The sequence below is a fragment of the Microcebus murinus genome, chromosome 19 (genome assembly GCF_040939455.1).
Source record: "Microcebus murinus isolate Inina chromosome 19, M.murinus_Inina_mat1.0, whole genome shotgun sequence".
NCBI lineage: Eukaryota > Metazoa > Chordata > Mammalia > Primates > Cheirogaleidae > Microcebus > Microcebus murinus.
The window spans coordinates 22,836,377-22,848,470 of record NC_134122.1 but is presented as its reverse complement, the minus strand read 5'-3'; the positions used below and the strand labels follow the sequence as shown (position 1 = coordinate 22,848,470).

Sequence of the window (12,094 nt, the reverse complement as noted above, 5' to 3'; positions counted from 1 at the left end):
GTGGGCAGGAAGTGTCCAGTGGCGTCCCTGAGTGCCAGCCCTGTGCTGGCAATGGAGGCTGCAGGGCCGAGCACGGCCCGTCCTGGCACAGATCCTCCCGAGCAGGGGGGAGATGCTGCTGCCTCCCGGAGCCCGTGGAGTCAACAGCCCAGGGCGAAACCGCACATCCGGGTGGGTGTGCAGCGGGACAGGAGGTGGGGGCGGCACCGAGACAGCAAATCTGTTTGCTCCTGGGCCCTAAGCCACGGCCCCGGGCAGCCAGCGCCCAGCCAGCCGCTCAGGGCACTGCCCACCGCGCCACCCTGACCCCCGAGGCTGCAATAGAGGTGGGCCAGGGTCGGATCTGGGACCGCGGCTTTGGGGCTGAGGACAGCCTGTGCCTGTAGGGCTGGGCCCGCCACAGGGGGTCTTTGGAGTCTCTCTCTGTCCCCAGCCAGCCTGAGTCTGGCTTCCAAGCCCTCGGCTGCCTGGTGCTGAGACTGTTGGCAGCTCTGGCTCCTACCTACGTGGGAGAGGTGCTGAGGCCACAGTCAGACCGGTGAGATCACAGCTCTGCACTCATGCCAGGCACACGTGGAGCTGTGGGGTGGAGGCCCAGGTGAGGCCCTTGGCCTGCTTTGTCCTTGGGGGGCTGGGGGCACCCAGGTAGGGCATGAACAAGACTGGCTCACACCCCTGATGCCCTCGAGGGCCCCTGAGGTGGGGGCCTGGGGCTCAGAGTGGTGAAGCGGGGTCTCAGGACTCCCCGCCCCCGGCAGCAGCACCCGGGCCTCCTGTCCAGGGAGTGTGGGGGCCGAGCCCCCCCATAACCCCCTGACGTGAAACCGGAGCTCTGCAGCTGCTTCCAAGACCTGAGGCCCCTCCACCAGCACCCCTGCTGGTCCCCAAAGGAGAAAACTGGGACAGAGATGGAGTGGACAATGTCCAGGTTCCTGTGTCCAGGGTGTGGCTTCCCCAGGCTGCCCTCCCTTGCTTAAGGGACAGGTGTGGAGCAGAGAGGTTGGCATTGCTGAGCTGGACTGCTGAGCCCAGGGGACAGCTGGGGAGAGCGATGCCCAGAGGCCAGGAGCCTGTTCCAGTCCCCTGACTCCATGCTCTACCCAGCCCTGGGCCCCAGGCACTGGCCAGCTCTGTACCCAGAGTCCAGGCTCCATGTCCTCTCCCAGCAGCTAAAGCCAGGACCGCCCCTGTCCCAGGCCCACAGGACAGGGGACAGGACAGGGAGGAGGGAAGCAGCCAGGGGCTTCCCTCTGTGCCCCTGGGGGAGGCAGCTATGGGGCTGCTGCCTGTGGGCCCAAGATGGCCAGGCAGAATGGGGAAGAGACGTGGCAGGGGCAGGCCACACAGGCCCAGGGCTGCCCCCTGCAGGGCCACAGCCATCCCTGCCATGTGTCGGGCAGGAGAGAGGAGGACAGAGCAGTCTCTGTACCACCCTGCACTGTTCAGTGGGCAGGAGCCAGCCAGGAACCCTTCCGAGTCCCCTTCCAGCCTCGGCCGCCCCACCTTCCCACCCAAACTGGCACACACCCCGGCAGCAGCACTGAGGAGAGGCCAGGTGGACACAGGGCCAGCCCTGCCACAGCCTGAGTAAGGACTGGGCAGGAGGAGACCCGGCGATGGGGGCTCAGGGACCACCTGAGAAGTGCCATCTTCTTGAGGCCCATGGGCAGGGCACAGCGTGAGCACCACCAGCTGGAGGCACACGCCTGCACTCGCACCCAGCCCTCGTGCACCCGGGCTCACTGTCCACGCTCGCACACTCACCTGCACTCACCAGCCCCAGGGGTCCGCTCCAGCTGGGGTCAGCGCAGACCAGCTTTCCTCTTTAGGGGCCCACGGCTGCCAACCTCCCTCCACGCTGTCCCAGGGCCCAGCTGGCTCCTCCCCTTGCTCAGCCTGAGAGGCTGAGGCTCCCGCCAGGAGGGGGCATGGGTGGGGTGGGAAAGGCCTGTCCCCCCCAACCCCCGTCCCCCAGAGCCCTGGAATGCGCTGACCAGCGCCCGCCTAATCCCACTCCATGCCCTGCGGGCCGCTGAGCCAGCTGGGGAGGGTGCAGGGCTGGGGTGGGAAGCTGGTGGGCCGGGGCGCGGGCTTGCAGGTGGGTCTGTCCTGCAGCACCAGGTGGTCAGATGGACCCCAGGGGCTAGGGCATGAGTCCAAGGGCACACCCCTCCTCCACCCTCACTAGGCCAGACAGGAGGGTTGGGGTCCCTGGAGTCGGCTCATGACCCCAGAGGAAGAGCCTGGGCCAGGGTCCCCGTCTCTCTATGCCCCCCTGCAAGGCTGGGGAAGCTGCTATCCCAGAGGCCTGGGGACCCTCAGAAGTGGGGCCCAGGAAGCAGGTGAGGGGGGATGGGCAGGCAACCCCGCTCCATCCTCGTGCCAGAGTGGACAGCCAGCTGGCAGGGAGAGGCCCGAGGGCCAGGGGGAGGGAAGGGCACAGTGACCTTGTCAAGCCACCCGGGGTGGGGCTCCTGCGCACCCCGCCCCCAGCCCACCCTGCCTATATCCTTGGCTCCCCCGCCTCTGCCGTGACTGGGAACAGATGGCCCTGCAGGTGGGTGAGACCAGAGCCCGAGGGGCCAGCCTCGCACCCTGGACTTGGGGATAAGGGAGCAGGGTGGGGTCTCCCTGAACCACCCGTGTGCCCTGGGGTGCTGGTTCCACCCTCTCATCTGAGAGGGCGGGGGGCGTGCAGGATTGTCCCCGCTCCCCGGCCCTTGTGACAAAAGAAACATGCAGAGGTACAGGGACCTGAACAGGTAGAGGACAGCTGGCTGGCTGGGGACAGCTGGCTGGGACAGTGGGGTACGTAAAGGACAGGGGGGTATGCAAGGGAGAGAGGAGGCTCCAGCCCCGTGGGGCCTCTCTGTCCCGCCACCCTGTCTTCTGTGTTCAGTTCGAAGCCTTCTGTGCGGGGGGCTTGGCCCCTGGCTGGAGCCTGCTGGTCCAGGGACAGTCCGACTCCGGAGACGACAAGTAAGGGACACCCCCTCGACCCCAAGGTTCGCCCCTCTTGGCCCGGTCGGGTGGCTGGCCCAGCCCTACAGGGCTCTCACGACTGCGTGACTCCCCCAGGTTCGAGATCGACTTCCTGTCTGAGGCGGGGGACATCGCCTTCCACATCAAGCCGCGCTTCTCCAGCGCCACCATGGTGGGCAACGCCTGCCAGGGCGGCCGCTGGGGCGAGGAGGAGGTGTCCAGCATCTTCCCGCTGTCCCTGGGGGAGCCCTTTGAGGTGATGGGGGGCCCGGGCAGGGCTGTGGGGGGCAGGAGGCTGGGGCTCGCTGTGGATGGCCTGCGGGCCTGTTTGCCAGTCCCGCCTCGGGCTGGGCGGGCCTCCCCTCCTCAGTGCCCCACGCGTGCGGGGCTGCCCGCCACCCTGGCTACCAGCCACCCCCTCGGGTGAAAGGAGGTGCCCCGGCTCCCACATGGGGGTGGGGGCTGTGTGGCGAGGGCCCCTCGGGCCGGCATGGCTTCCGTGCTTCCTGGAGTCGCCAGCTCAGCCACGGTAGATGCAGGACCAGACCGAGGCTCTGTGGCCGGCGCCAAGGTCACCGGCTCCTCCTGCCCAGATGGAGGTGAGCTCGGACTCGGAGCACTTCCACGTCTACGCCCAGGAGCACAAGGTGCTGCAGTTCCCGCACCGCCAGAGGCCGCTGGCCGCCATCACCAGGGTGCGGGTGCTGAGTGACCGCAACCTGGCCCAGGTGGAGCTGGCCAAGAGGGGCCTGAGCTGGGGGTAACGTTCCTGCCCCTGCCCCAGCCCCACCCAGCCCTGCCCCTCACTGCCTGCCCCAGCAGGGACCCTCTCCAGCCGGGAAGGGGGCTGTCACCTTGCCGTCCACCCATTCCTCCCCCGCCATCCCTGCCTGCCCCCCATCTGTGCACGGTGGCAGGAGCTAAGGTGTGTGCCTGATGTTTGCAGGGACGGGGGCTACTGAGCAGTCCATGCGCCCCAGGAGAGAGCCTCAGCCCATCTCACATCCGGGGCGCCTGGAGCCCCACCCTGGGGAATCTGGGGAGGGGTCTGTGGATCTGTGTGCCCCCCCAGCTTCACCTTCAATAAAATCTAAGCAGGCGCAGGTGCTTGGCTGCTAGGCGCTGGGGTCCCTGAAGCGCTGGGGAGGGGCCGGGATGGACCTGGGGGAGGGGTGTCAGGTGACGACCAATGTCGGGAGGGCTCCTGGCCATGGGCCAGAAGGGCAGGGGCTACAGTCCTCTCCCAGGGCCGCTGGGCTCACGTCCCTCACGGCTCAGCCCTGGTGGGGTGCCCTGCCCAGCCCACAATGCCTCGGTGGCCCTGGAGCTTCCTCCGTTCCACTTCCTGTCTGGGCCTTTCCTGTTTCTCTTCATTCACCTGGGACCAGGTGTGCTCCTGCTCCGGTGCCTCCTGTGTGTTGGGGTTGGGGGGAGCCCAGGTGTCGGGAGGGAGCACCCTGGGGGACCCCTCATGGGAAGATGAGCAGGAAGAGCCGTGTGACCATCCACAAATCCCCCCATCTCTCAGCCTCAGTTTTCACATCTGTTCAATGGGGGTAGTGGCCCCACCTCGTGTCTGGAAAGGGCCCCAAAGTCGGGAGGCGAGGTGACTGCAGGGGCTCACGCAATGGGGTTTCCTGGTAGCTTTCATAACTGTGTGTTAGTTTTAATGTGACTCACTAACACCAATGGTCATCTATTCATCTCTATCTAGCTGTCTATATATAGTCTATCAATCATCTATCTTGACCGGGCATGGTGGCTCACGCCTGTAATCCTAGCACTCTGGGAGGCCGAGGCGGGAGGATGGCTCAAGGTCAGGAGTTGGAAACCAGCCTGAGCAAAAGTGATACCCCCGTCTCTACTAAAAATAGAAAGAAATTAATTGGCCAAATAAAAATATATAGAAAAAATTAGCCAGGCACGGTGGCACATGCCTGTAGTCCCAGCTTCTTGAGAGGCAGAGGCAGCAGGATCGCTTGAGCCCAGGAGTTTGAGGTTGCTGTGAGCTAGGCTGACGCCACAGCACTCTAGCCTGGGCAACACTCTGTCTCAAAAAAAAAAAAATCTATCTATCCAACTACCTACCTACCTACCCTCTGTCCACATTAAGCTGGCAACGTCACAGCTTAAGACAAGACTGAGTATTCAACCTTGACAAGTGAGTTATTCAGAGAAAAGGATTAGGTCCACGATGGCGCAGGCAGGAGAGCAGACAGGTTAGGGCCCCGGGCTTCGGAGCAGCTGCCTGGCTTGAGCCCCAGCTCTGCCACTCTCTCTCTGTATGGCCCTGGGCAAGTCCCTGAGCTTCTAGGGGCCACTGTGAGATGGGGACAGGGAGCGCCCGCCCTCTGCTCAGAGGGTATCGTGCAGCTGAAATGAGTTCCCTTGGGCACAGGGTGCAGAGCCCCGGCTGGCACTGGCCGTGACATCGCCACTGCACCATTCCCACACATCATCCACTAAGGTTCTATAGATGGGGAAACTGAGGCTGGGGTGGGGGCAGGGAGTCAGCGGCAGGGTGGGGCCTGGAGAGGGAGGGCCCAGCGACCCCACTGCCCTGCAGAGCTGGGGAGGCAACTGAGGGGCGGCAAGGGCGCCCCCTCCCCCAGGTGAGACAATGCGGCCCCAGACCCCAGCTGTGGAGCTTCCTTCCTGTCTCCGCTCACTTCCCCACAGCCTGCAGCCCAGCTGGCCAGGAGCCCCTTCCTGCCGCCCCTGCGGGAGGCCTGGCCTTTGTGTCCGCGGGAGGGGCTGGGGGCCTGGGCGGCCATGGGAGGGCCAGGCCGTGGGAGGGGCGAACTCGAATGGCGGGGCCTGCCTCTGCGGCCAGGCCTGCTGCTCCTGCTCCTGGGGCTCTGGGCCCGCTGGTGGGGTGTCCCTGCTTGGCGGGCCAGGCCCTTGCCTTGGGACCTGAGCCCACTGCCCACCCTCTCTGGGCCTCAGTTTCCCTGCAGGTGAAGGGCTTCCCAATAGTGATGCCAGGTGAGAGTGTGGGGAAGGATGAGGCGCACCGTCTCCCGGGACTCCAAGAATGAGCAAGGCACAGAGTGCAGTGCCCATTTCACAGCTGTAGAAACAGGCTCAGAGAGGTTATGTGACTTGCCCAGGGTCGCTCAGCAAGTGAAAGATGGAGCCGGCCAAAATCCAGGTCTGTCCCTCAACCACCAGCCCTGCTGTTCACCGGTTGCCAGCTGCCATCGGGCAGATGGGATCATAGGGGACCCAGACCCCTGAGGCATCCTTGGTTCTCAGTCTCCCCATCCATAAAATGGGGTGTAGGGAGCTGTGGTCTCAAAGCATCCTGCTGCAGGGGCTGCATGCCCTTGCTCTCACGCCCTCCATGGCTCCCACTGCCCTCAGCACTGTATGGCTCCCCCCTGACCTGGCCTTGGCCCGATACTGCACCTCGCCTGCCACTTCAGCTGGGAAGCTCCCCACCCCCGACCTCTGGCTGGGCCCTTGCAGCCTCTGCTTCCCTCCAGGCCCTGCCCCCACATCACATGGCTTTCTCTGGGGGTCTGCGACCAAGTCTCACCCAGTCCCACAGCCAAGGCTGGCCCAGAGCACATCCCACTTGAATCCTTCCAGTGACAGGCAACTCACTACCTTCCCAGAGCAGCCCCTCCAACTGCTGACCAGAAGCAAATTCCAATGTTGACTTAGGTCTCCTCTCCCTCCTCGCACTCCCTGTCCCCTCTCACCATGACAGGGGCCCTGTGGAAGGAGCCCACACCCTCCTTGACACCCGTCAGAGACCCAAAGGCACCAGCAGGGTGCTGAGCCCCAGCTAAAGGTGCCGCACGAGGTCAACCAGGGCAGCCCCTGCTCCTGGAAGCATAAGCCTTGTCACCTGGAGGCCTTGTCCTGCCCTCAGTTCTCTGCCCGGTGTTGGGGGGCCAGATTCGCAGGGCTGGGCCTGTCTGGGGGAACACAACTGCCTTGGGGCCCGCAGGCTTCCCAACATCACTGCTGGCCGAAGGTGCTGGCTCTCTAGAAGTCTAGGAGGGGGGAAATGCCCACGGGGCTGGGCTGGTGGATGCAGGGCAGCAGGGGTTGGTGGGGTCTGTGGCCAGCAGGAAAGCACCCCCCCTGTCCTGCTCAGCTCCGCGCAACTGTGCCCATGAAATGAGGGCCCACGGTGAGCAGATCTTCTAATTTAAAAAATCTGAAGTTCAAGCGCCGTCTGCCCTCCCTGTGTTTAAGCACTGGCCACTACAGTGAGACCTAAAGGAGGATCAGTCTGTGGGCAGCTGCCCCAGGGTGGCCAGGGTGAGACCCTGCTTCAAATCCACCTGGCACCCTGTCTTGGCCCCTGCCCTGCCCTCCCCTCTGCACCAGGACAGGGGTTGGGTGTCCCCAGGGTGGGGGAGCCCCGACGCCGGTCCCCGCCCCGGCCTCTTCCACCAGCAGAGGGCGCTCCAGACACTGCAGGTTGCACGACTGGTCGGGCGCCAGAACAGGACCGGACGGGGGCTGCGTTCCCGCGCACACAGCTTCTGTTCCCACGAAAGGACGGCCTGGGCCCGAGGCCAGAGGCTGAGCTGGGGAGAGCCAGCGAGGGGAGGCAAAGCCCAGGCATTTACAGGATGGCCCGGCCCGGCCTGTCTCTCAGCAGCGGCAGAACCTGGGCCGCTCAGAACTGAGCCGGGAATAAACACAGCGTGGACTTGAGCGAGCACAGCCTCTCCGAGCCTCAGCTTCCTCTTCTGTACAACGGGATAGTGGTGAGGAGGGCACGTCCAGGGCTGACCAGCGCTGCAGGACATGGTCCGAGTGCCTCCCTCCCCACCAAGCTGAGCTGCTCTTGCCCACCCAGCACAGGGAGAGGCCTCCCTTCCCGCACCCTGCCGTGGCCTCGGCTCACTGTGGCCTCGGCTCACCGTGTCCTGCGCAGGGCCAGTAACGGCTGCCGTGGCTCGCTTTAGGGCCACCGTTAGAGCAGGGCGGCAAGGATTACTTTGTAGCTAAACACGGCCTGGGCAGGGCTGAGAGCAGAGGGGGGCTTGGGAGGCAAACCCCCCTTGGACCCCAGGGCAGCTCCTGTGGGGCAGGCAAGTGAGCCCTCAGCCTCAGGGGCACATGCACCTGTCACCGGGGCCCTGTGGGTGCCTGGGGCCAGAGGCTCCATGTGAGGAATCGCCTGCAGAGTGGAGGTCCCCCAGGGAGGCCTGAGACGTCCTCGGTGTCCCTGCTTGGGGCCTGGTAAATGCAGGATCCCCTGTGGACCTTTGGAAACAGGCCACTCGCCACAGACGCGTTGCACACGGAAAAGGCAAGGGTGGACTGCGCCCAACGCCTGTCCCGCTCTGCCGTGGAACAAAAAGAAGAGATGTGCACTGGACTATCCACTGATCTTTCTAGAAGGATCTGGAGACCCTGGCAGTGGGGGCTGCCTCTGAACAGAGGACTGCAGCCTGGGGAGCTATGGTGGATGGGGTGCCCTTTTTAAACCTGCATTTTTAATTTCCCCCCAATATTCTATCATGAAACTCTTCTTTCGGCCAACGCCTGCACCCCCGCTCCCTGGAGCCAGTGGGTGGCTCGTGCTGTCCTCCGTCCCTGTCCACCCAGCTCGGGCTTCTGCACCTCTACCTGGACACTTCAGCACGCACGTCACTTGCTAGCATTCAATACTTGTTTACGGTTTTTTTTTTAAAACATGCGACAAAATGCACACATCTTAAACGTACCATTTGATGACTTCCGACAGTCATACGCTTGGGTAACCCCAACCCATAGCAAAGCATGGTACATCACCACCACCACAGGGCACTGCTATAGACTGAGCTGTGTCCCCCCAGTTCATATGCTGAGGCCCTAACCCCAGTGTGGCTGTGTCCGGAGATAAGGTCTTCAGGTTAATTAAGGTTAAGTGAGGTCGTAAGGATGAGGCCCTAATCCAATAGGACTGTGGCCTTATAAGAAGAGGAAACAGGCCAGGTGCAGTGGCTCACACCTGTAATCCTAGCACTTTGGGAAGCTAAGGTGGGAGAATTGCTTGAGGCCGGGAGTCAAGACTAGCCTGGGCAACACAGTGAGACACCACTTCTTTCTACCAAAAAATTGAAAAATTAACCAGCATAGTAATGTGCACCTGTAGTCCCAGCTACTCAGGAGGCCGAGGCAGGAGGATCGCCTGAGCCCAGGAGTTCGAGACCACAGTGAGCTGTGATCACTCTACTGCACCCCGGCCTGGGCAACAGAGGGAAACCCTGTCTTTTAAAAAAGTGGGATAGGGCCAGGCATGGTGGCTCACGCCTATAATCCTAGCACTCTGGGAGGCCGAGGCGGGAGGATTACTCAAGGTCAGGAGTTCAAAACCAGCTTGAGCAAGAGTAAGACCCCGTCTCTACTAAAAATAGAAAGAAAATAATTGGCCAACTAAAAATATAGAAAAAATTACCCGGGCATGGTGGCACATGCCTGTAGTGCCAGCTACTCGGGAGGCTGAGGCAGGAGGATCATTTGAGCCCAGGAGTTTAAGGTTGCTGTGAGCTAGGCTGACGCCACGGCACTCTAGCCTGGGAAACAGAGTGAGGCTCTGTCTGACAAAAAAAAAGTGGGGCAGGCGGATGCAGTGAGAAAGTGGCCACCTACAAGCCGGGCAAACCATCCTTAGACCTGAATCCACTGACACCTTGATCTTGGACTTCCAGCCTCCAGAACTGTGAGAAAATACATTCCTGTTGTTTAAGTCGCAGTCTGTGGTATTTTGTTGCGGCCGCCAGGGCTGACTGGTGTAGACCCCCTCCCCCAGCCAACCCCTCACTGCACCCCCAGAACTGCTGTGCAGTTTGCTTCAGGGCTGCCTATTTTAGAACTTCCTGTAAATGGAATTCTCCTTTATCTTTTATACCCATTGTGTTTTCCATGTGTACAGATAACATTTTCAAACTTTGTCACATTACGATCACTTAAGAAATCACCAGAGTTTCTGTTCCGGATGATGAGAAGTTTTGGAGGCCGCGGTGCTGGTCGCACAACGTTGTGAATGCAGTCGGTGCCACTGAGCTGCGCGCTTGAAAACCGTTACCACGGCAAATCATATGGCATGTGTACTTGACCAGGATTTTTAAAACTCAGTAATGCAGCATTCCAAACATGATTGGATTTCACTTTAAATGGGTGAGTCGTATGGTATGTGAATTACATCTCAAGAAAGCTGGTTTTTCTGAAAAGGGAATCATCGTGGACAGTGGTTGGCAGGGGGTGGGGAGGGAGGGGGGTCCATTTCAAGGGGCCACGCAGGGAGTGGTCACGGGAGCGCGTATGGAGCCGTGCCGGACGGCTGACCCCTTGCGCTTGTCAAAACCTACGCACTGCACACCACAAAGAGCGAGCTTCACTGTATGCAAATTTTTAAAAAAATTAGCCAGGATGTCAGGGGAGCCCAGGATGGAATGCAGTCTGTGACAACTGATTCTAATTGAATTACAAATGTATGACGTCACTCAAAGGGAAAGGGAGAAAGAGACTGAACTAAGTGATTTTGGACAACACGGTTTTGTCTAGATGCTGGAAGGCTAAGGACAAAAACAACTGTATACAAACACCGGACTCGAGCTGGTAAGCTCGTTTCTCACAGGGGCAGGGGTTAGCAAGGCTGAAATGACACAATCTAGGACTGAACAAGCACGTAGGTAAGCTGTGGGTCGTGGGAGCCAGGCTTCTCACCGCCGGAGGAAGAAGTGAAAACTCAGCACAGACACACACAGGGTGCTGGGAAGACAAGTGGGTCTCTACACACAAGAGAATGACATCGGACCCTGACCTCGTGCCATATGCAAAGATCCACTCAAAATGGATCAGAGACCTAAACGTAAGAGCTAAAACCATGAAACTCTTGGAAGAAACCTAGGGAAAGCTTCGTGACGTTGCATTTGGCAATGATTTCTTGGGTATGACACCAAAAGTGCAGGCAATAGAGGAAAAAAAATAGATAGATTGGACTCCATCAACGTGAGAAAGGACATTATGAGCAGAGTGAACAGGCCACCGAATGGGAGAAAGTATTTGCGAATCATATATCTGATATGGGACTAATACATAGAATATGTAAAGAACGCCTATAACTCAACAACAAAAACAAACAGCTTTATGTTAAAATGAGCAAAAAAAACATTGAATTGATGTTTTATAATTGTCTATATTTTATGATGCTCTGACATCTTGGAGCCTTGGAACTGGGGAGGGAGTGTTTAGGGTTAGCTGATTTCCAGAGACAGCAAACAACTTGCCTGTGAGCAGCCTATTATGTGCAAACCAACCACCCCCAAATCCACACCCCCTCTTCCCAGCCTCCTACCGTCCTCCTGCCTGAGTCACCCCACAGCCGGGTACCAGACAGCCAGAGGCCATCCCCGGTAGCCCGGAGTGGTGCAGAATGATTCAAACTTCCCACCCTGGGCCTGCCCAGCTGCTTACTCCGCCTTACCCACTCCTTACCCTGCAAACCACAATAAAAACTTTAGCCTCTGCGTTCCCCTGGCTCCTGCCACCTCCAGACAGACCTGATGCTTCCCTGTGTGGCCCTGCATGGCATGGTATGACTGTCCTCTTGAAACTGTAAGTGACAAACTATCTTTCTAATGGCAGTCATTTCCGGATCTGTTGCCTTACTATACATGACTAAGCCCCAAATCCAGGCTGGGCGCAGTGGCTCAGCACGTTGGGAGGTCAATGTGGGAGGATCACTTGAGCCCAGCAGTTCGAGACCAGCCTGAGCGACATAGCGAAACCCCATCTCTATAAAAAATAAAAATAAAAAAATTAGCTGGGCATGATGGCACATGACTGTAGTCTCAGCTTCCCTGGAGGCTGAGGCAGGAGGATTGTTTGAGTCCAGGAGTTCAAGGCTGCTATGATCACACCACTGCACTCCAGCCTGGGACCCTGTCTCAAAAAAAAAAAAAAAAAATCCCCAGGTACATTTTAAAATAGACTTGAATAGACATTTCTACAAAGAAGATACACAAATGGCCAATGGGCACATACAAGCTACTCAACATCATTAATCATTAAGGACACGATAATCAAAGCCACAGTGAGATACCACCTCACACCCACTAGCATGGCTATTATAAAAATAAAACCAAACACACACACACAC

At 59.7% G+C, this 12,094-nt stretch overlaps 1 protein-coding gene across 1 annotated transcript; it reads left to right on the top strand.

Annotated features, from left to right (window-relative positions):
* Positions 1–2,017: 2,017 nt before the first annotated feature.
* GRIFIN (galectin-related inter-fiber protein) lies at positions 2,018–4,082 on the top strand. Its single transcript, XM_075994844.1, has 6 exons — positions 2,018–2,098; positions 2,283–2,342; positions 2,900–2,979; positions 3,079–3,238; positions 3,576–3,742; positions 3,929–4,082. The coding sequence occupies exons 1-6, from the start codon at positions 2,018–2,020 to the stop codon at positions 3,942–3,944; spliced, it is 564 nt and encodes a 187-aa protein (XP_075850959.1). The 3' UTR covers positions 3,945–4,082.
* The last annotated feature ends 8,012 nt before the right edge of the window (positions 4,083–12,094 follow it).